This window comes from Aureobasidium namibiae (genome assembly GCF_000721765.1).
Source record: "Aureobasidium namibiae CBS 147.97 unplaced genomic scaffold scaffold_16, whole genome shotgun sequence".
Taxonomy (NCBI): domain Eukaryota; kingdom Fungi; phylum Ascomycota; class Dothideomycetes; order Dothideales; family Saccotheciaceae; genus Aureobasidium; species Aureobasidium namibiae.
The window spans coordinates 615,600-635,776 of NW_013581193.1; the positions used below are offsets into that span (position 1 = coordinate 615,600).

The following is a 20,177-nucleotide window of genomic DNA, read 5'->3' on the forward strand; positions in this document are numbered from 1 at the left end:
GATGGCTGTACTTCACCATACCGCTGCACGTCGATACGTGGGCCAGCTGAAGCATTCGCAATGAACTCCAGTCTGGAGACCGCTTGGGCCGCCAAATATCGACACGACACCATGGAATCACATGTCTTGTATCTCTCCACGGAGTAGTGGAGTGCAAGCTCTTGGAACAAGGGAAAGCTTGAAATTACATGGTGCAAGATGTCAAGGCATCCGTTCATTAGACAACTATGTATGTGTTAAGAATGCAAACTCTTCCGAGTGCATTGCCGCTATCAGGTCAACTGCGTCAATTTGGACGTTGCAACAAGGTCATGAATATGTCGAGAGTCCATGTTATGACTGAGAACATCTTGGAGACTTTTAGTTATGACAGGCGACAGGCCATCGTCTCGGCAATTCAAGACAACTGATAATGGGTGGTCTTCGTCATTATTAAAGACGAAGTACCGACCATGACCCTGTTCTACGTTTCGTTTGCCTTCTCCCGCGATGTAGATATGTGGTTCGACGAGGATGTTCCATTGTGCTAAGAGGGTTACACATGTAGATATTATCAATGAAACCATCTTACTGGAAGGAGCGAGTTATGGTGGTGAAGATGGACTTTGCAATTACTACACACAGTATTCGTAGATTATTGCATGCAAAACATCAGGAAATTTCCCTGAAACACTCGATTCAACAAGATCAGTTACTGCTAACCCCCTCGCCTTCGTTTCAGAGCATGGGAAAGAAACGACCGTCTTGCAAGATTGGCAGCCCTAAACAACGTATGTTATAGCATCCAAGACAATATCAATATCGCATGCACGACTCGTATTGTCGAGCTCGGAGATGCACCGGAATACATCGGGACGATAACACACTGTATCAAACTTCAGTTGTCAACAGCCCGGTGTACGAGAAGCGTGCACGCACGTCTCTGTAAGATCGCAATCGATTCAGATAACTGCAACACTGTCTGCGATCAACGAATCGGCGACTGCATCCTTCGTCGCTATTCCCGCTATTGAGTCGCCACGCTCAGCTCGGCATTAATCTACTTGTCCATCACGCTGTTTCGCGAACTGGCGGGAGTAACCAAGACAAACGTCGCAGCTCGGCAGTACTTCTTTGGTCCATTTCTTCGAGTCTCTTGGAAACGTAATCCCGTGGGAAGCCGTCGTGTTCCACTGTCCGCGGCGATTTCTTTTGATAGTTGAGAGCTAGCTGATCGTCTATCGAAGCTCTCTCGAATCCTTGCGACGTCAGTGTGGATTATGAATCGGGTCTTTTGTGCTAAACAAAGCCTGATCTCGTACCAACTTCCAAGTCACCCGAGTGAATTGAAGAGATTGGCCGATAGATTGCTTAACCAAAGCAGGAAACCTGCAACCGCTGCTGCAGTGAAGCTTGAGACCCAGCACTCCCGACTGATACCGTACAGGGAAGCTCGTCGTATCGCCTCACAACAATTATGGAAATATCACATACAAAATGCAAGGAACAAAACGATGTAGATAGAAATCTCATAGCATTCATAATATATCTCATAAGCTCAAAAGCTTACTGTTGGTATCCATCCGTCTATATTTCAGCGCCGTTCATGCTCCAAGCTGTAAGGAAAAAAAAAAGAACTCCGAAGTCAACACCTCCCGGGTGGACATGATATCAAACAGAAATTCGAAAACGCCAATGTGCTTTTCGTTCCTCTTACTCAATGGCGGAGTAGTCCTGGCTGCCACCGAGAACGGGGTTGACATTGTCAGAGCTCCACTCGAACTTGAAGTCCTGGCCAAGCTCCTTGCGAACGGCAGTCTTGACGGCCTCAAGGACGTTGACGAAGACACCGAAGCTGGCGGGGTTGTTCTCGTCGTTGTCACCACCCTGGAAGACACCAGTGCGGACGAGACAAGTGTTCCAACCATACATGTTACCACCGATGATGTCGGAGGCAGGGTTGTCACCAACCATGTAGATGTTCTCGGGGAGCTTCTCCTCGCCGTGGATCTGTTCCATCCAGCTGGTCATGACCTCGTCGGCGTACTTGTAGGTAGCCAGCTCGGGCTTGCCGTAGACGACACGCTCGAGGTCGACACCGGTGAGGGCCTTGTACATTGCCTCGAGACCAATACGGAAGGCACCCTGAGACATACGAGGGAAGGGGTGCTCGCTGGGGCACAACAAATCACCCTGGGAGAAGTAGATAGGGATACGCTGGCTGACAGGGTCCTTGGCGACGGTGCCGAAACGGCCGTTCTCAGACTTCAAAAGGTCGATGATGATCTGCATGTCTGTGGCGTAGTCGCGAGAGTCAGAGTAGACCATAATGGCGTCGATGTTGATCTTGGAGAAGTCACGAGGGCGAGAGGTGGCACGCTCCTCATCGGTGAAGACACGGAAGGGGGCAATTGAGGGGTCCCAAGCGATGATGTCGTTGGGGACGACGATGTCCTTGAAACCGTATTCCTCAGCAACCTCACGGCACTTGTAGCCCTCACCACCAACGACGAGGACGGTGCTGTAGTACTCAGAAAGAGCTCTCATGGGAGTGTGAGACTGGATGAACTGGTCGACGGCGACAGGGTTGCCGAGAATCTTGGAGAGCTGCTCGCAGCGAGGGATCTCGCGCTTGCCGGATCCGTTGGTGAGGAAGATGTGAGGGATCTTAATGCCGAGCTCGTTGTCACCGTTCAGGATCTCGAGGGCACGCTTACCCTCGGGGATCAGACGGTCACCGTGGACAAGGACACCGTCAATGTCGAAAGCAAAGGCCATGTTCTTGGCCAACTTGACCTTCTCGGCGGAGAGGTCCTGGATCTGGGATGCCAGGATGTCACGGGTGGGCTGAATTGGGGGCATACCAGGACGGCCAGACTTGGCATCAGGGTAGTGGACTGATGACAGACGGGATTGTCTCTTGGAGCGAGGGATAGGGAGAGATGCACCGAAAGAGTTGCGGGATCCTCTGCGGTCCTTCATCGAAGGAGAGAGGGAGAGCTGGTGCATGTAGGGAGAAGGGTCGGCGATGCTGCTACGGGTGGCAGGGACCTCGACTGATCTGTCGGTGCCAGGCTCCATACCGGGGACAGGCAAGCTGCTACCGTAGCTTGAGCCACCGACAGCCTGGCTGTTGGTTCTCTGCTGGGTAGGCTGAGCCTCAACATTGAGGTCGGAATCTTCGAAAGCGGGCATGATGTGGGATGTATGAGATGGTATGAGAGGATAGATGGAATTCAGGGATGAAGGAGAAGAGAGAAGACAGATAAGAGGATGGAAAGAGGTGCTAAGTCAGCAGGAGAGGGACTGAATGATCGGATGTTCTGCGTCACACGGAGGGTCACTGAGTTTACTTATGTATATTTCTGGGTCGGGGCCAAATTAATGCTGAATCAGAGCCCGTACAGCAACGAGCATGCTCTGACAAGGGGGGTATCCACATGTGGCATCATCGGCCGGTGTCAACAGAAATGTTTCGAAATTTTTTCAACTCGGAAGCATTCAGCAATGACGAAGGTTGGAACAAGCTAAAGGACCCTGGTGCCGGCGCCACGAGGCAGCAAAAGTCCCGACGCCGCCAACAGTACCTTTTTCTGAGGCAAAAGCGCCATTTGGCTTGCAGACGTTGATGCCGAAACGCTTGTTGTGAGGCTGTTTAAGGTTTACGGTTTTGTTGACGATTCGAGACGGGCTCGGCGTCGACGTCAGAGCCCTTGAGAATTTCCAAAGATTGGTGCACGGTGAGCACCGTGGTGGATACCGAGCTCCCCAACAACTGCTTCGAGTCCCCTGACCGCTCTAGAAATTTGTTGTATGACGTGTGTCTCATCTTTGCTCGGAGCGAGGTCGTGGCAGGACATCGGTGGAACACATGGCCAGTAAATAATACCTCAGGGCCAGGTATTGGGCGTGGTCTTCCTTTTCGACTTTGCATAGTTCTGCTTGTTCAATTCCAGTTCCCAAAGTAATACATACACCAATTCGACCGTCATCATGTCTGCTGCAGTCACTCGCACACTTAACAACGGCGTCAAGATCCCTGGTAAGTCCTGTCAAATCCCCTGCGAAATCAACCTCAGGTCGCTGACTAGGGGCTACAGCCGTCGGCTTCGGCACCTTTGCCAATGAGGGCTCCAAGGGCGAGTCTTACAAGGCCGCTCTGCACGCTTTGAAGACCGGCTACAGACACCTTGATTGTGCCTGGTTCTACCAAAACGAGGATGAGGTTGGTGCAGCTGTTCGCGACTTCCTCAAGGAGAACTCGAGCGTCAAGCGTGAGGACATCTTCGTTTGCACAAAGGTCTGGAACCACCTCCACGAGCCTGAGGAGGTCAAGTGGTCCTTCCAGAACTCGCTCGACAACCTGGGTCTGGACTACATTGACCTGTTCCTTGTTCACTGGCCCATTGCCGCCGAGAAGAATGACGAGAACATGCCCAAGTTGAACGAGAAGGGCCAATACATCATCAAGGAGGAGTTGACCAACAACCCTGAGCCTACTTGGAGAGCCATGGAGGAAATCTACTCATCTGGCAAGGCCAAGGCCATTGGTGTCTCCAACTGGACCATCGACGGCCTCAAGCAACTCCTGTCTATTGCCAAGGTCAAACCTACCGTCAACCAGATTGAGATTCACCCCTTCCTCCCCAACACCGAGCTGGTCGACTACTGCTTCTCTCAGGACATTATGCCTGCCGCCTACTCGCCCCTTGGTTCGCAAAACCAAGTTCCGTCTACTGGAGAGAAGGTCAACACCAACCCTGTACTCAACGAGATCGCCGAGAAGGGCGGTAACTCCCTTGCTCAGGTTCTCATTGCATGGGGTCTTAGAAGAGGCTACGTCGTGCTTCCCAAGAGCTCCACTCCCTCCAGAATCGACAGCAACTTCAAGAGCATCGAGCTTTCCGATGCCGATTTCGAGGCTGTCAACAAAGTCGCCGAGGGTCGCCACACTCGTTTCGTAAACATGAAGGACACCTTCGGTTACGATGTTTGGTAAGTCGCATCGATTGGCTCTCCGACCATGATCCTCAGCTAACCAACACATCACAGGCCCCAGGAGTCCTCGTAAACGAATTTTATTGAACCGATGACGAATGACCGATCAAATCCGATTTGCAGCTTTCCACGTCCTGGTGACGGAAGGCGGAGCTTCATTGGCAAACACAGTAAAAAGTTTGTTGGCCCGTGAAGGCGATCGGTAGGCCTACCAGAAGCCGACGGAACGGAGGAATGTTCCCACGAAATAGTTACTTCTTGTTGATACCAATGACTACACGTTTTCTTTTCCCTGGACTTGTGCCGAGAACATGTTTTGTTAGGTTGTTGTACTTTTGTTTTGAAAGCTTTCTCCGCACCGAGTCTGGAGGTACCAGACAGCTTCGAGTATCGAGCCGTCGAACGAGAGAAGCATTTGCCCGTCTCGATATCCAGATGTCGTACTAGCTCAGCGTTTTCAGATGGAATATGATGTCTTACATAAAGTATTTCTTGCACCACTATCTCCAACAAGCTATTGAAACTGCGTTGCAGCGCGAAATGCAGGTTGTCTGTGGTGCCTGACCACTCTGCGAGATCGACAGACGCCAAGGCGGCTTGGGATCATTGCTCGATGCTCATTGCGTTCCTTCAGCACTCTGATCGAGCTCGACTCATTACGAAGAGAGACGAGGATCTTGGAAGAGCGAAGCAAAAGTACAAGAGACGTTCGCGTTCTACGGACTGGGTGTTCCAAGAATGCCGACAGAATCGTGGTCGCATGAATTTGAGGTGGCTAGTGGATATAACGTAGCAGTGAATTGTCCGAAAGCAGCCATATATACATTCAAGGCCCAGATTGCGATTATCTCGGACAGAAGGCTGTAGGAAGGCAAGATAGCGAACCATAATTGTGTACAAGAAGAGTAAGTGGATGTGTGCATGTATACTATTAAGATCCATCAAGTCATAACGTATTTGGGACCTTCACCGCCCTGTTTACATGAGATTAGCAGATGGACTAGGATGACCAAGGTAATGCTTACCTGAGGAGTTCTCCAGGTGATATCCTGGTCTGGCACCTTAATATCGCAGGTCTTGCAGTGTACGCAGCTGTATGAATTTAGTAAGGTCTCGATTTGAGCATTCACATGAAACTTACTTCTGCGAGTTGATCTGGAATCTTACACCGAGCGGTTTGCTCTCATCCTCGATATATTCATACACACCAGCAGGGCAGAACCTGTTCTCGACACCTTGGTACTTGGGATATTCGAGCTCAGCGTGTTTGTCCCAATCTTCTACGTGCAAGTGACAAGGTTGATCCTCCTCGTGGTTAGTGCCAGTTCTGCTGACACTTGTCAAGATGTCGAAGCTGATCTTGCCGTCTGGCTTGGGGTACTCGATCTTCGAACAGTCTGCAGCAAGCTTGGTAGCTCCATGATCAGTTCCAGCGTGCTTTATCGTCCATGGCACTCTGCCCTTGAAGAGATATGCTTCAAGTCCAGAGTACATGATACCACCGTAGAGCTTCAATGGAGAGTGGAAGGAAGGTCGCATATTCCGGACCTCCTTCAATTCCTTCCAAATAGACGAGGAGCGCAGCTTGTCTTCGTAGTCGTACAAGAATACAGGACTTGAATCGTCTGATTCGCGCAAGGCAGAATAGGCAGCTTCGGCGGCAAGCATACCCGAACGCATAGCGGTATGAGTACCCTTGATCTTAGGTACATTGAGGAAGCCAGCAGTGTCACCAATTAGGGCGCCACCAGGGAATGCGCATTTGGGGATGGACTGGAAGCCACCCTCGTTCAGTGTACGAGCACCGTAAGATATGCACTTACCACCTTCCAGATATTTGCTGTACATAGGGTGGTGCTTCATCTTCTGGAACTCGCCGTAAGGAGCCAACCAGGGATTCGGGTAGTCGAGACCAACGACCAGGCCGATACTGACGAGGTTGTCGCCGAAATGGTACATCCAGCCACCACCATATGTATCAGCAGGCAAGGGATAGCCCATGGAGTGGACGACCAAACCCTTCTCGAACTTTTCAGGATCAATCTCCCAGACTTCCTTGATACCAAGACCGTAGGTTTGGGGCTGACTATCCCTCCTCAAATCGAATTTCTTGGTGACTTGTTTGGTCAGACTGCCGTGACATCCCTCACCGAGGAGGGTAACGCGAGCATGAAACTCCATACCGCGCTCAAAAGAGTCCTTGGGTTTGCCATTTCGACCGATGCCAAGGTCGTTTGTGGCGACACCTTTTACCGAACCGTCGGAGTTGTATAGTACTTCGGAGGCAGCAAATCCAGGGTAGATTTCGACGCCAATCTCCTCTGCTCTTTCTCCTAGCCATTTGGTGAATTGGTTGAGGGAAATGATGTAGTTGCCATGGTTGTTCATTTGTGGTGGGGCGGGGATGGGTATTGAGTAGGACTTTGTGAGGAAACGCATACGGTCTGTGGTGGCGGCTGTGATATGCTCGTAGCGGTTGGGGTTATCCGGGGAATTCCAATCGGGAAGTAGCTCGTCCAGAGCGGAGGGCTCGACAACATTGCCAGACACAATATGGTCACCCAATTCGCCAGCCTTTTCCAGCAGCAAGACACGGAAGTCGTCGTTGCCAGCATCGTTCGCCAGCTGCTTTAGACGAATGGCAGCACTGAGACCAGCAGGACCGCCTCCGACGATGCAAACATCGACCTGGTCACTTTCCCTCTCAATGTCGGCAGGGTTAAAGGAGTCGTCGGGCGTAGCGAGGCGTGTGGGTGATGTGAGGGAGAAGGGACGACGCTGTCCTGCGCGGAAGATGGCGGGGCGACGAGATAGAGTGGGATTGTTCCTAAGAGGGGCGAACGCAGTAGCAGTAATGGGTCGCAGGGCCGAGGGTCTGAACAGACGAGCATCTTGGACCAGTGCCCGGCCTAATGTGGTGGCGGATGGAAGACTGCTAGCGGACGGCATGGTTGGCGACTAGAGAAGGCAAGGTCCAGAGAGAAGGGTGACTGGTGTGCGGAGGCAGAAGAGAAATTGGAGGGCGAGCTGCTTGGTCGTTCGCCTGGTCGACGGAGCTCAGGGAGTGGTGAACAGATAGCCTCGGCTGAGTGGAGTGAGTCGTGGTGCTCTCGGTCTACGCCTGCCCGTCGACGGTGATGGGCATTCAAAAAAGCCGCCGCTGACCTCGGCGCATGTGATTGGCCGAAAGCAGACAGCGCCACCACCCGCACCTGTGACTTGCGCCAAGCACTCTGAGTCTGTCGCGCCTTCCCATCACTCCATCGTCTGCCTCCAAGCCATCATTACCTTCTCGACAAGTCTGCGCCCATCACCCGGCTCTCTTGTCACGGATCTGGCCTCATCGTCGGTTTTCTTTGATTGATATCATCATGGGCGACGTGTCTTCGACCCGACTCTATCTGGGAAATCTCCCGCGCAACGGTACGCTTCTGCTCGTGTAGCTGGCCTGAGCATTGAGGATCTGGACACGGCCTGGACTCCTCCTTCACCCTCTGCGCAAGCTCGTCCTGGATGATGGCATCCCGCTAATCGGATTCGTGCTCTAGCCACCAAGGCCGACGTCGAGAACCACTTCGCCAGCCATGGAACTGGTGAGATCACCGAGATCAAGCTCATGAACGGCTTCGGCTTCGTCGAGTACAAAGACGCCATGGACGCCCGCGACGTCGTTCCCGGTGAGTCTCTTGTCTCTTGTACGCACTCGCTCACTCCCTCGTTGTCTCCGCTAACTCGCCCTTTTGGGTAGCTTTCCGTACGTACAGTCCGCTCCGGCCGCCGCCAACATCCTGCCACCCCGGTCGCTTACTGACTCGCGCTAGATGGCTCCGACTTCATGGGCGAGCGCCTCGTCGTCCAGTTCGCTCGTGGATCCACTCGTCCTCGCGAGTATGGCCATCCCGAGCAGCGCGCTCCTCCCCGTCCGCGTCGTACGGTCCACCGCATGTCCATCACTGGCCTTCCCTTTGAAACCAGCTGGCAGGTTAGCAATGTCCCTCCGATGCACAATTTCTTTCATCCGGCCGTTTCTCCTTCCCCTTGTCTTTTGTCTCGTGTCGCCCATGCCGCGCCCTGATTTCGCTGGTGTTGGATTATCTTTCTTCTTGCTTCGGACTTTCTCACTCAACCCAACTTGGACCTGGACTCACATTGGCCTCTATAGGACCTCAAGGACTTTGCTCGCCAGCCCGGCCTCGATGTTGTTTACTCTGAAGTCGGACGCGAACGCGATGGCAGCGGCAACGGCAAAGGGTAAGCACCCCCAGCATGGCAAGCAACCACTTTCGTTCTAATCGCATGTCCCAGCTTCGTGGAATACGAGACTGCTGCCGACTTGGTCTCTGCTGTGGAGAAACTAGACGGACAGGAATTTAAGGGTGCCACTGTTCGCTGCATTCCTGATGTAAGTCTACTGATCGTGACTGGCCGATGACTCTCTCACACTGCCATGCAGACCCAGTCCGAGATTCCTCGCATGCCACCCCCGCCTCCTCGCGACAACCGTTACCGCTCGCGCTCGCCTCCTCCTCGTCGTGGTGGCGGTGGTTACGGCGCACCTCCAATGGATGACTACTACGGAGACCGCAGAGGTCCTCCTCGCGGTGCTGGTGGTTACAGCCCTCGCCGTGACGACTACCGCCGCAGAAGCCCCCCACCTCGTTACTACGACGACCGCAGAGATCCCTACGCTCGTTCCCCCCCACCCCGCGCCCGCGGTCCCCCAGTCGATGACTATGCGCCGCCCAGAAGCCGTGCTTACCCTGCTGACGACGGCTACGGTGCACCTCCTCCAGCCCGCCGTTACGAGGCTGATCCCTACGCCAATGGCCACGGCAGAGAGCCTAGAGAACCTAGAGAGCCTAGGGAGCCCAGAGAGCCTTACGGCCGCCCTCCTAGCCCTCCCCCAAGACGCGAGCGTGGCTACGATGCAGGCTACGATCGTAGACCTTACTGGTGATTACCCTTTTCTTACATTTTTGACAAAAACGAATTTCTTGTATTTTCGTTTTGGAGAATTGTCACTTACTCATGCGCAAGATCCACACCTCGATCAACCAGCTACCGCCACGGTAAAACAAGCCGAACTTCAAGCACCCAAAGGACAAGAGGCAGCGCACACAATGGATCTGTTGGCAAGTATTAGCTGCGGCTTAGGTCGCGACAGACAGCCGAATAGAGCTGCCTACAGCAGGCTATGGCGGATTCTTATTCTTGCCAGTATGTAACAGTATTCAGTTATCTTAATCTGAATCTTGCCTTCTTCAGATCTGAGCGGTGCCGCTGTTGTGATGTTTATACAAATGCTAGCGCGCGCGTCTCTCGTGTAGACGGCGTTCTTAACCTAGAAGCACCGTCCAGGTGTTTTGCTCATCCGAGGGCGCGACCTAGACAGTGCTCTCTGTCTCGATGGGAATAACGCGAACAAGTCTCTCAACAGGCGTCTCTCCTCCTTTTACTGTGACCTCGACCTTGTATTCTCCCAATTGCCTGATCTTGTCGGCTTCAGCAGCTGTCTGGGTAGATAGGTTGACGAACTTGACGTCCTCGGCACTCAGGACGATCCGCGAGGCTTCTTGGTTCTCGGAGAGAAGGTGAACAATCCTGCTGACAACGTCGGCGTTGGAGACGGTACCGAAGATGGGTGTCGCAGAAGTAGAGGTGGGTATAGCAGGAGGAGCAGCCGCAGCAGCGAGGAGATCAGCAGCGGCACTGGAGAAGCCTTTGTCCTTCTTGACGGGGGCGGCTGGGGTTTCAGAAACAGGAGCAGCAGATTCCTGAGGCCTACGTCGGAAGTCCATGACTGGGGGGAGAAGCATGGAGAGAAGTTCGGTTGCGCGTTTGGGCTAAGGTAGGCATCAATACAAGACTCGAGCTGCGTGATTAGAGCAAACATACGGCCAACTTGTCGACCTCGACAGTACGCTTGGTGGTGCGCTGAGACTGCTGCTCAATGACTCTGACGGCAGCCGGGTCAGGGACACCGAATTGAAAGTCTCGTTCGGGCGTGATGTTCTTGGCCTTCATGTCCTTCAATTGGGCGGGGGTCACATATTCGGCAGCCCTCGTAGGGAAGAAAGCGTTGCGCATACGGCCAATAGAGATGGGAATGTAGGTGCCCTTGCGACCAAAGGTAGGCACATCCTTGGTGAGGCGGACGGTGACGGTGGTGGGCGCGCGAGCCATCTTCTTCTTGCCGCGAACCTGCTGTCCGCCACGCCATTCTTGCAGGCCCAGGCTGCTTATGCGTCGTAGACACGACGTGCATTGTGGTAAGATTGTCGGTCGCATGGTCAAAGACATGGTCGAGGTGGTGTTGTGTATACAGTATCTCCTGCTTGCGCCAAATGTTCGTCTCGAAATGTTGTCCGCATCTCCGTTCGTGTCTTGGCGGAACCATCTTTTGGGCTGTCTTTCCGACTCTCGACATCTATTATTTAGCTACCTTATATATCCAGCAAATCACACACTCTCAAGACTCAGTTGCTCCTGTTTCCCTCCTGCTGTATGCAATGGTGACAAATGTGACACTGCCTATACATCCTTATCTTTGACCCACACCTGAATGCTGCTATACGAGTCCCTGGGGGTCAGGCCGTTGGGTTCTGAGCACGACGTCTTTATACATCTCTGCGAAATTCTACAGGGCATCGGCTTGTTCAACTACAGCTTCTCGGCCTGAGTAGCCTCTTGGACTTCCTCACTGCCCACAGGCACAAGTTTTCCAACGACCAGATATTTCTCGGAGAATCTCTCCTCCCATCCTCTCAGAGCCTCCATCTCTTCCTCGCCCAGGTCTGACAGAGTATCCAGAGGACCGTTCAGGTCCTTGGTCAACATATCTTCGTCAAAGCTGCCACAAGCCAGGCCTCTACTCGCGTCGCGTCCGGCGAAGTTGGCATAAGGGCCTCCTGGACCGTAAAAGTTGCGTCCAGACGTCACATCAAACACTCTGCCGCGGACTGCAAGGTAGACGGGCATGTTGTTGCGGCCATTGTAGGGCTCAAGGTCGGGTGGGGTGAAGGTCTTGAAGACAGTTGGTGCTGGCGGGGACGGCAGGGCGGCTGCAGTTTTGGGTGTGAGACGATAGTAGAGCAGCACCATAAACAGTGTGATGAGAATCAGGTTGATGGGTGTTGCGATTGATGCACTGGTCTAGTCTCAGTACCTATTCATTGATCCGGCCGGCGTGAGGAACATACACTTCGGTCGCCGAGGGCGGTGATACTTCTGTATTCGTGTCAGTACTGTGTGAGAGTCTTTGTCAAAAACACATACCGTCAGCCATGGTTCTTGTCGTGTCTGTCGCCAGAATACTTTTCGAGTGATTTGCGGGTCAGGGCCGTTAGACAAAGACTCGAGCGAGAAGAGCGTCACCGACAAGCGTCACCAACAAGCTCGCTCAAGCTGACTGATGCATGACCTGACTGTGGGGATTGGGGAGAGGCTTTGGAAACCACTTTCGTTCGTGCCGATCTTCCTCCTCGGCCCTTAAGGCTCTATCCAACCGTTCTTGGTCGCCTACAGGCAGAGTTCGCATGCCACATCGGCTGCCACTACTTACTGGACTCGACATCTTTCCTGCGAGCCTACATCTGAGTACTTCCGCCAGACTGCGTTATTAGACGAATCCTTCCTGAACCCTAGAAAGAATCCTTTCTTGGCTCACGGGTCGTTAGGGCTCTGGTCACGCCTGATATATTGCCATCAGTAGCTCTATTACTGTCCGATCACTCGGGTGCATCATATGCCACTACTGTCGTATCGATGGACACCGCCGCTCAGGTTGCTGGCCGAGTTTCGAGGAGGGTTCTTGCGACACGCTTGCCTTCTAGATTCTTGCAATGAACATCACACTCGGTCAGGGTCTTTGACAGGCGCTGTTTCGCATAGTGCTACGCTGGCTCCAAACACACACAGTCGATTTGGAAGTCGAGGACGTCCTGTTCATCTGCCACTTCTAGTCAAAGCTGAAACACGCCGCGAGATGAAACGCGAAGCTCCTGCATGACATGCGTTCACAGCGGTTGTCGCAATGCCTAAAAGACCATCTACCAGGCTTTCCACACCTATGTGATCTCTAATCGGTCAAAACTTGTTTGCGCTTCCTTCTTCTTGATTTTTGGCTTTGTTGTTGTGGCTGCCATTGTTGTTTACATGCCTCGTTGATCACACACACACTTCCCTCTCACACACACGCTTCTTTACCACACGCCTTCCTTCTCACATACGCTGTTGGTTGATCGGCGTAAACTCCTAATTCTTCTTGCACACTATAAGTAAGTTTCCTCATATCCGGCCAACAGAGCCAAGGTTGTACCTCTTCTACGTGCTTTTCCACACCCACCGTAGCATCGTCTGGCAATTCTGGTGCGCAGCAGGTAATTCGGAACAATGCGCAAATCCTTTGAGTGGTAATACAGCAAGAGCACGTCAGAAAACTTGCCTCTACTCAGCGCTCGAGAAAGCGTGCGTTTCTCTACCTGCTCGCGTGACGGAATTGCCACAACAAAGCGTTGCTTACAACATAGCACATCCTCAAAAAAAAGACTTATTTGTGGTATCAGTTACTGACTCGAACTAGTTCCTCGGTCAAATCAGACCCCAATGAAGTTCACAGCACGGTCGGACGAGAGTGTCTCGCATAGACCGGAGAACGCCTTTGATTCGCCTTATGATTCGAAATATCAAGTCTGTATAACAGGAGGCAAGCCGAAGAAGTCAACACTGGTCGAAAAGGCAGCCAAGTTTGGTCGTCAAGCATTCGGAAGTCGTTCTACATCTGCTGGATCCAGAGATGACTCGAGACGACCATCCCTACCTAGTCATTATACTGCAGTAAGAAGCACCTCGGGTCTGTTTGGAGATGGTTCGAGACTCGGCGCCAGCATCAGCACGAGTTCGCTGGTCTCGGTGCGTCCCAAGACACGGAACGTGCGTGATTCAATCACATCAAGCATCTATGATGAACCCGAGACAACGAAGCCGATGCCATCCCTGAATGTTGTCAAAAACGTCGCTGTGCCGCAAATACCACCTATCTACCCGACGAACGACATCTCGTCTCTCACTGGCCTCCCCTCGAATATTCATCGAAATCCGAATCTGAAAGAACACAACGAGTCAGCTAGACACTCGACCGACAGCAACGACTCTACAAGAACCGTCACACAATCGAAGATCGATCCTTCTAGAAGTCACTTCAGCTGGACAACGTATGCAGAGACAGAGCGAAGTATTTCACCAACCACATCATACATCGAGAACAGAAGCATAGCAAGGGAACCAGACAGCCGCTTCAGTTGGACAACAGCAAACACAAACACTACATACCAACTAGACACGCGACCTTGCAGTCCGACACCTTCTTACCCTACCTCGATCATGTCAAGGCGACGGCCCGTGCCTGGTAGAGAACCAATGGCTCCCAAAAGACATGACAGCATGGGTGATGTGCAAGAAGCGACCTGTGACAAGGCTCTTCCACAACCTCCAAAGACAAGACAGGCTGTAGATCATATCGACGAGCTGGAGTCGCGCGTGGAGTCATTGGAATTGCAGAAGAAGAATATGGAGAAACTGTTCAAGGAGCTGGAGAGAGTGGATTCGGCTAGCCCGATTGAGGTGTCGGAGAGGATGAGGCGCGAGAACCGTAAAAAGATGGGCGAAGTACGGACCAGGCAGGATGAAGTGCAGAGGGAGCTGTTTGAGGTTGGAAGACTGCTGAGCAGGGCCAGGGCCAAGGCCGAGGAGATAGACGGCAGTACAGGACTATGGCTCCGACGTGTCACGGATTGAAGGACGCATGTATCGTCAGAATACCATGTATATCACCCTCTCACACGTGCAGCACGCAGAGACTATTTCACGATTGCCAGGGACGAAGTATCGGGAAGGCGGAGAGAATGGTCGTGATTGTATGATTTCAGAGAAAAACAAAGGGGTATGTGTCGAGCCTTCGAACGCCGGAGAAAGATGTGGACGACGAGCTTATTTCTTGCCGCTCTTCTTGATGCCCTGGCCGCCAGTGTTCAGAGGGCCCTTGCCACCAGCCTTCTTGGCCATCTCCTCACGAGCTTTCTTGTCTGCGAAAAGAAGTCAGAGATGAAGAGCTGAATACAGGATGGGAAGCGGATAACACAAACCAGCAATCTGCTTGGCCTTGAAGGCGGCGTCATCCTCGTCCTCGTCCTTAGCAGCCTTCTTGGGCTTCTTGTCTAGATTGAGTGTACAGTCAGAATGGGCGATGAACGGGGCGCGGGTGGCCGGGGCCAGATTGGTACGCACTGTGAATCGGCTTGGTGCCGTCTGGAATCAGGTTAGCTGGAGAAAGCGAATCGCGACGAGAGGACACTTACTGCCCATTCCTGAAGGCATGATTGCAATTGTGGGGTTGGTTGATCGAGTAGAAGTGAATAGAGGAGGAAAAAGGCCGATGATTGTGACTGCGGGGGTCTGAAAAGCCAAGGGCTGCGGCCTCCAGAACAAAGGGCGGGAGATGGTTGTTGGGAACGTGCACGCTGGAGACACGAGTCGATGTCTGTTGGGAATGGTGAGTGGCAGAACAGAAACTCGGCAGCGTTAGGAATTGAGATGAGCACGAGGTCTGGGATGCGTTGGGTACTGAGATAAGCAACATACGGCGGTGCTGCGGGGCGGGCCGCAGTGACGGCGCATGGAATGGACAAGTCAAGTTTGCCATGTCCGAAGCGCACTCCAAGACCATCAAAACCGCAAACTTCCAACTTGTTCCGTTCGTCGAACGCTGAGCAGTCTTCCACGCGTCCCGAGACTGGCCAACTGCCCGTCGTCTATCGCCTCGCCCTAATGCCGCCTCCCTCGTCGGTCGACCACCTTCCTTCACACCAGCCCGCCGCTCGTCAGCGTCCAAAGTCGCCGGATCGTCTACTGGCCGAAGCCGAAGCGCAATGGCTCTTCAGTGAGCAAGAGCTGCTGCATACGCCATCGGTCCAACATGGCATGGCTCCCGAGAAGGAGAAGGAGATACGCGCAAAGGGCATCAACTTCATTCGTCAAGTCGGCATCATGCTCAAGCTGCCCGAACTCACCCTGTCTACCGCCGCCATTTTCTTCAACCGCTTCCTGATGCGTGTCAGTCTGGTCGATCGTCCGAATCAAAAGGCTCTGCACCACTATACACTTGGCGCGACCGCCCTCTTCCTGGCCACAAAAGTCGAGGAGTCATGTCGCAAGATGAAGGACCTGGTCGTCGCTTGCTGTCGCGTCGCCCAGAAGAATCCAAATTTGTTGATTGACGAGCAAAGCAAGGATTTCTGGAAATGGCGCGATACCATCCTGCTAAACGAGGACGTCCTGCTCGAGATGCTGTGTTTCGATCTCACCATCGAGGCCCCTCACAAACAGCTCTACGAAATGCTCAAGTACTACAATGTCCATCACAACAAGCCCTTGCGCAACGCTGCCTGGGCCTTTGTCACCGATAGCAACATCACTCAGCTCTGTCTGCTGTGTTCCAGTCACACCATCGCTGCCGCTGCCCTCTACTCGGCCGCCCGCTACTGCAACATTGCCTTTCCCGATTCCTCCGACGGCCGTCCGTGGTGGCACGTTCAGCACGTCGCACTCGATGACATACTAAAAGCTTGCAACTACATGGCTTCCAACTATGAACATGTTCCCATCAGACCCGGTCACGAAGGCGCTCAATCTACCTATGTACGTTTCGATGGTCAAGATTCGGACTGGGATGCTACAAGGCTGAGTAGTGAACAGGCCATTACCAGTCCCTCCGCTCCTATCCTCCACCAAGACACTGCCGCCAACGGTCACGGTCACGGTAGCAAAATCCACCACATTGACCCGCCCCACGACGATAGGGCCGTCAAGAAGAGGCGCACCTCCGATTCTGCTACTGCCGCTACTTCGGTTCCTCATCACGCACCCGCCTCGCGTACCGTTGAGAGTCATGGTAGTGAGGAAGGCGAGGTTGAAGGCTAGACATGTTTCACGTTTTCATGATTTTACTGAATATACATCGAGCGATGGCGTTACGGGTTTGCAGTGGTCGTCAAGGACCAGGGTTTGAGGCCTCGCACCAAGAGGATGTTGTATTCTAGATTTCCCCAATTCCAACAACGATTTGATACCCCGACTCAGCATCTCGAGGATGCATGTGGCAATATCTTGGAGTCGTCCGTGTGATACCAAACGACCCTCGCCCATGAGAACATTCGACGCTTTACAAGATTCCACTGGTTGACCACACGTGTAGTAAAGTGCGATTTGGTTTGGAACGCTTACTTCGAACAGGCACTTGACTCAATCGGGTAATGACAGATTGATAAGATCGAAATACACGTCCTTTTTTTGTTTTTCCACATATTTATCTTTGCGAAATACTATTCCAGAAATATCAAACGCATAAACAATGACTGTCGCCAAGATGGGTTCGTCTCGAGACATAAAGTGAGTTCGACCATCTCGGCCGTCCATCGCTCTCATGGCTGACCACGCCATGTCTAGTCCTCTAGTTTTGTTCGAGAAATCGAAGGCTGAAGGTAGGCCTTTGTACGTCTCAGGTCCCATGGTTCGGTAAGAAAAACAGGGATGTAAGTGCTTTCATCTCACTGAGTATTCTTATAGCTACAGTAAACTTCCTTTCCGACTGCTGGTTCAAGACTACAAGGTCGATCTTACTTATACACCCATGATTCTTGCACATGAGTAGGTACCATCAGTGTCTTTATCCGCTTCGTATCCACCTCGTCCTTCGCACGAACCACTACACAAGATTTTTGACGCTCATATCGTCACATAGATTCATCCGTCACCCTGTTGCGCGTTCTTCAGATTTCAGTACTCATGACAACGAGGGCCCTGTCATCGCACAGTTTGCCTCGAACGACCCCGTCGAGTTTGGACGTGCTGCAGAGATGATCGGTCCGTGGGTCAACGGCGTTGATCTGAATTGTGGATGTCCACAGTCATGGGCAATGAAAGAAGGCATTGGTTGCAGTATGATGGCAAATCCAGACAAGGTTGCCGCCATGATCAAAGAGGCCAAGCAAAGGATTGGGTCCGGCAAGACTGTCTCTTGCAAGATTCGAATTCACCAAGACTTGAAGTATCATTGACCGTAGCTGTCTCTTGATTGCTCTACTGACTTATATAACAGTGAGACGATACAATTTATCAAGACCGTCGAAGCGGCAGGCGTAGACTACATCACCATTCATGGGCGACTGCGGAACCAACGATCATCCACACCGCCCAACTTTGAAGCCATCAAGATGTTGAGGGCGCAGACGACACTACCTGTCCTCGCAAACGGCGATGTCTACTCCCTAGAGGATGCCCATCGAATCACAAGGGAGACCGGTGTAGACGGTGTCATGGCAGCTCGAGGCCTATTGGAGAACCCTGCCTTGTTTGCGGGCTTCGACAAGACGCCAGTCGAAGCTGTGTCCCAATTCATACACTATGCTGTTCAGGGCGGTATGCGACATGAGCTAGTTGTCCATCACCTCACCGAAATGATGACCAAGACGAGTACAAAGCGGGAACGGGCAGGTCTCGCGACCTGCAACGATATGGTGGACGTTGTGGATTGGCTTGACAGCAGGTGCAAGTTGCAACGACCTCTTGTATAAGGGCGACTGTCAATGGAAACTGCTCCGTTCTGTAAGAGCATCCTCAGATGCGCTTAGCCACACGAAAGCTTTGTTTTTGACTCACTCCTGTATACCTGGTCGGCTCATCGTCCCACAAGCCGGTACCTAATTGTCGTGTACCTTTACGATGAAACCGCTTCATTGGACGCCGTACCTCGAGATGGTCACGTTCAATACCAAACGGGTATATACCACCCTGGGATCGAGCTACTATTCTTTTTCGTGTCCTTGTAAATCTTTATATAGAAGGGAAGAGCGAAAGATGGGGTTTGCTTCCGACCCAATCTCGTGGTAAGCATGATCAATTCTTCGGGCCGAGCCGAAGCGGTGGTCAATGACGATGTTTTACTTTTCCTTTATCTACTTTTTTCCCCATCAAGGTTCTAACTTATCGGTAAGGGGGTCTTGACTGAATCGCCTTTTGCTCATCGAATTGCGCTTACCAATTTACCCGACCACTACTTAAGCAGACTCTTGTCCTTTTTGTTGAGCAGCTTTGTTTCCGTTTTAGACTTCAATTCCTGTCAACAATGTCTGTTTCCGTGCCTCAATCTTTGTTCCTCAGACTACCACCTGAGTTGAGACTCGATATCTACAAGTTACTCTTGCTTCATGATCCGAGTTGTACCTTTGCAAGCAGCAAGCCTGCTCTGCTTCCTACGTCGATAGACTATCACGAGGGCCATCACACAGGATCCTCGGACGACATAGAACCCAACGCAGTCACTCTCTCCATTCGTGCCGAGGATCCAGTCCACTACAGATCGCGTGCTCCCAAACATGCACGCAGCGCATTTTTCGTCCGTGCCGGCGGTCTGCGTCCTGGATGCGTGCCTACGACGTATTTTTGCGTCAGCAACACGGGCATTCATACGTCGTTGCTGCGAGTAAACGCACGGATTTATGCCGAGGCTGTCGAGGTCTTGTACTCGAACCACGTTTTTGATTTCGACATGCACATCGAGGCATTCGTCGGTTTCCTGGAAGATCTGACACCATTCGCTCGCAATTGTATACGGTCAATACGCTTGGTCAAACGTGCCTTGCCATACGACAAAGAATACTCCAAAGCAGAGTGGGCCGTCGCCATGGAATGGGTCGGCGGGCTACCCAGTCTGAAGTCGTTGACATTGGGAATTGTTGCGGGAAGGCCAGGTCCTGACGGCTGGGACTTGGTTCCTGCCTTACAACCAGGGGATTTTGATGTTCTCAAGGGTACGGATGGCATGGAGTGGATAGAGGAGCTCCTTGCTGTGAAGGGACTGGATTACATCGCAGTCGAACCCATTGTCGTGCACAGTCCATTCGCCAGAAGCAATGCGATGGCACGTTATATCCAGTTCTCAGCAAGCGTTGATGACGGGTCGTTTGCAGCTTGGTTGAAGGACAATATGATCAGGGGAATGTAGGACATTGACAGCAGTTTGGGTTCATCAGTAGTCTGGGCCCGAGAAGTGAGTAAGGAGATGCAGTGCATCAGCAATGTAGAATCAGCTATCAGACAAGCGTGAGAGAGACCCGATCAATGTCTTTTGGATTGTGATTAGTATA

General features: G+C 52.4%; 11 protein-coding genes across 11 annotated transcripts; 6 read left to right on the plus strand and 5 right to left on the minus strand.

Annotated features, from left to right (window-relative positions):
- Positions 1–1,692: 1,692 nt before the first annotated feature.
- On the minus strand, positions 1,693–3,174 carry M436DRAFT_84638 (HAD-superfamily hydrolase; the record flags this gene model as incomplete). Its single annotated transcript, XM_013569291.1, has 1 exon — positions 1,693–3,174. One exon carries the CDS (start codon positions 3,172–3,174, stop codon positions 1,693–1,695), a length of 1,482 nt encoding a protein of 493 aa, XP_013424745.1.
- Positions 3,175–3,972: 798 nt separating this feature from the next.
- On the plus strand, positions 3,973–5,050 carry M436DRAFT_75375 (Aldo/keto reductase; the record flags this gene model as incomplete). Its single annotated transcript, XM_013569292.1, has 3 exons — positions 3,973–4,021; positions 4,080–4,974; positions 5,032–5,050. The coding sequence occupies 3 exons, from the start codon at positions 3,973–3,975 to the stop codon at positions 5,048–5,050; spliced, it is 963 nt and encodes a 320-aa protein (XP_013424746.1).
- Positions 5,051–5,918: 868 nt separating this feature from the next.
- M436DRAFT_66453 (uncharacterized protein) lies at positions 5,919–7,926 on the minus strand (the record flags this gene model as incomplete). The annotated part of the gene is made up of 3 exons (XM_013569207.1): positions 5,919–5,951; positions 6,003–6,069; positions 6,119–7,926. 3 exons carry the CDS (start codon positions 7,924–7,926, stop codon positions 5,919–5,921), a joined length of 1,908 nt encoding a protein of 635 aa, XP_013424661.1.
- Positions 7,927–8,348: 422 nt separating this feature from the next.
- On the plus strand, positions 8,349–9,934 carry M436DRAFT_84641 (uncharacterized protein; the record flags this gene model as incomplete). The annotated part of the gene is made up of 6 exons (XM_013569293.1): positions 8,349–8,400; positions 8,526–8,654; positions 8,799–8,959; positions 9,140–9,228; positions 9,283–9,379; positions 9,431–9,934. The coding sequence occupies 6 exons, from the start codon at positions 8,349–8,351 to the stop codon at positions 9,932–9,934; spliced, it is 1,032 nt and encodes a 343-aa protein (XP_013424747.1).
- Positions 9,935–10,361: 427 nt separating this feature from the next.
- On the minus strand, positions 10,362–11,265 carry M436DRAFT_53784 (uncharacterized protein; the record flags this gene model as incomplete). The annotated part of the gene is made up of 2 exons (XM_013569144.1): positions 10,362–10,820; positions 10,873–11,265. 2 exons carry the CDS (start codon positions 11,263–11,265, stop codon positions 10,362–10,364), a joined length of 852 nt encoding a protein of 283 aa, XP_013424598.1.
- Positions 11,266–11,637: 372 nt separating this feature from the next.
- On the minus strand, positions 11,638–12,262 carry M436DRAFT_84643 (cytochrome b5; the record flags this gene model as incomplete). The annotated part of the gene is made up of 3 exons (XM_013569294.1): positions 11,638–12,124; positions 12,177–12,204; positions 12,253–12,262. 3 exons carry the CDS (start codon positions 12,260–12,262, stop codon positions 11,638–11,640), a joined length of 525 nt encoding a protein of 174 aa, XP_013424748.1.
- Positions 12,263–13,581: 1,319 nt separating this feature from the next.
- On the plus strand, positions 13,582–14,772 carry M436DRAFT_53854 (uncharacterized protein; the record flags this gene model as incomplete). The annotated part of the gene is made up of 1 exon (XM_013569155.1): positions 13,582–14,772. The coding sequence occupies one exon, from the start codon at positions 13,582–13,584 to the stop codon at positions 14,770–14,772; it is 1,191 nt and encodes a 396-aa protein (XP_013424609.1).
- A 192-nt stretch (positions 14,773–14,964) lies between these two features.
- M436DRAFT_84645 (translation machinery associated TMA7) lies at positions 14,965–15,351 on the minus strand (the record flags this gene model as incomplete). Its single annotated transcript, XM_013569295.1, has 4 exons — positions 14,965–15,059; positions 15,120–15,191; positions 15,262–15,282; positions 15,333–15,351. 4 exons carry the CDS (start codon positions 15,349–15,351, stop codon positions 14,965–14,967), a joined length of 207 nt encoding a protein of 68 aa, XP_013424749.1.
- A 450-nt stretch (positions 15,352–15,801) lies between these two features.
- On the plus strand, positions 15,802–16,953 carry M436DRAFT_53674 (cyclin-like protein; the record flags this gene model as incomplete). The annotated part of the gene is made up of 2 exons (XM_013569120.1): positions 15,802–16,671; positions 16,729–16,953. The coding sequence occupies 2 exons, from the start codon at positions 15,802–15,804 to the stop codon at positions 16,951–16,953; spliced, it is 1,095 nt and encodes a 364-aa protein (XP_013424574.1).
- Positions 16,954–17,470: 517 nt separating this feature from the next.
- On the plus strand, positions 17,471–18,605 carry M436DRAFT_53466 (tRNA-dihydrouridine synthase; the record flags this gene model as incomplete). The annotated part of the gene is made up of 4 exons (XM_013569082.1): positions 17,471–17,547; positions 17,599–17,679; positions 17,774–18,079; positions 18,131–18,605. 4 exons carry the CDS (start codon positions 17,471–17,473, stop codon positions 18,603–18,605), a joined length of 939 nt encoding a protein of 312 aa, XP_013424536.1.
- A 551-nt stretch (positions 18,606–19,156) lies between these two features.
- On the plus strand, positions 19,157–20,035 carry M436DRAFT_75383 (uncharacterized protein; the record flags this gene model as incomplete). Its single annotated transcript, XM_013569296.1, has 1 exon — positions 19,157–20,035. The coding sequence occupies one exon, from the start codon at positions 19,157–19,159 to the stop codon at positions 20,033–20,035; it is 879 nt and encodes a 292-aa protein (XP_013424750.1).
- Positions 20,036–20,177: the final 142 nt, after the last annotated feature.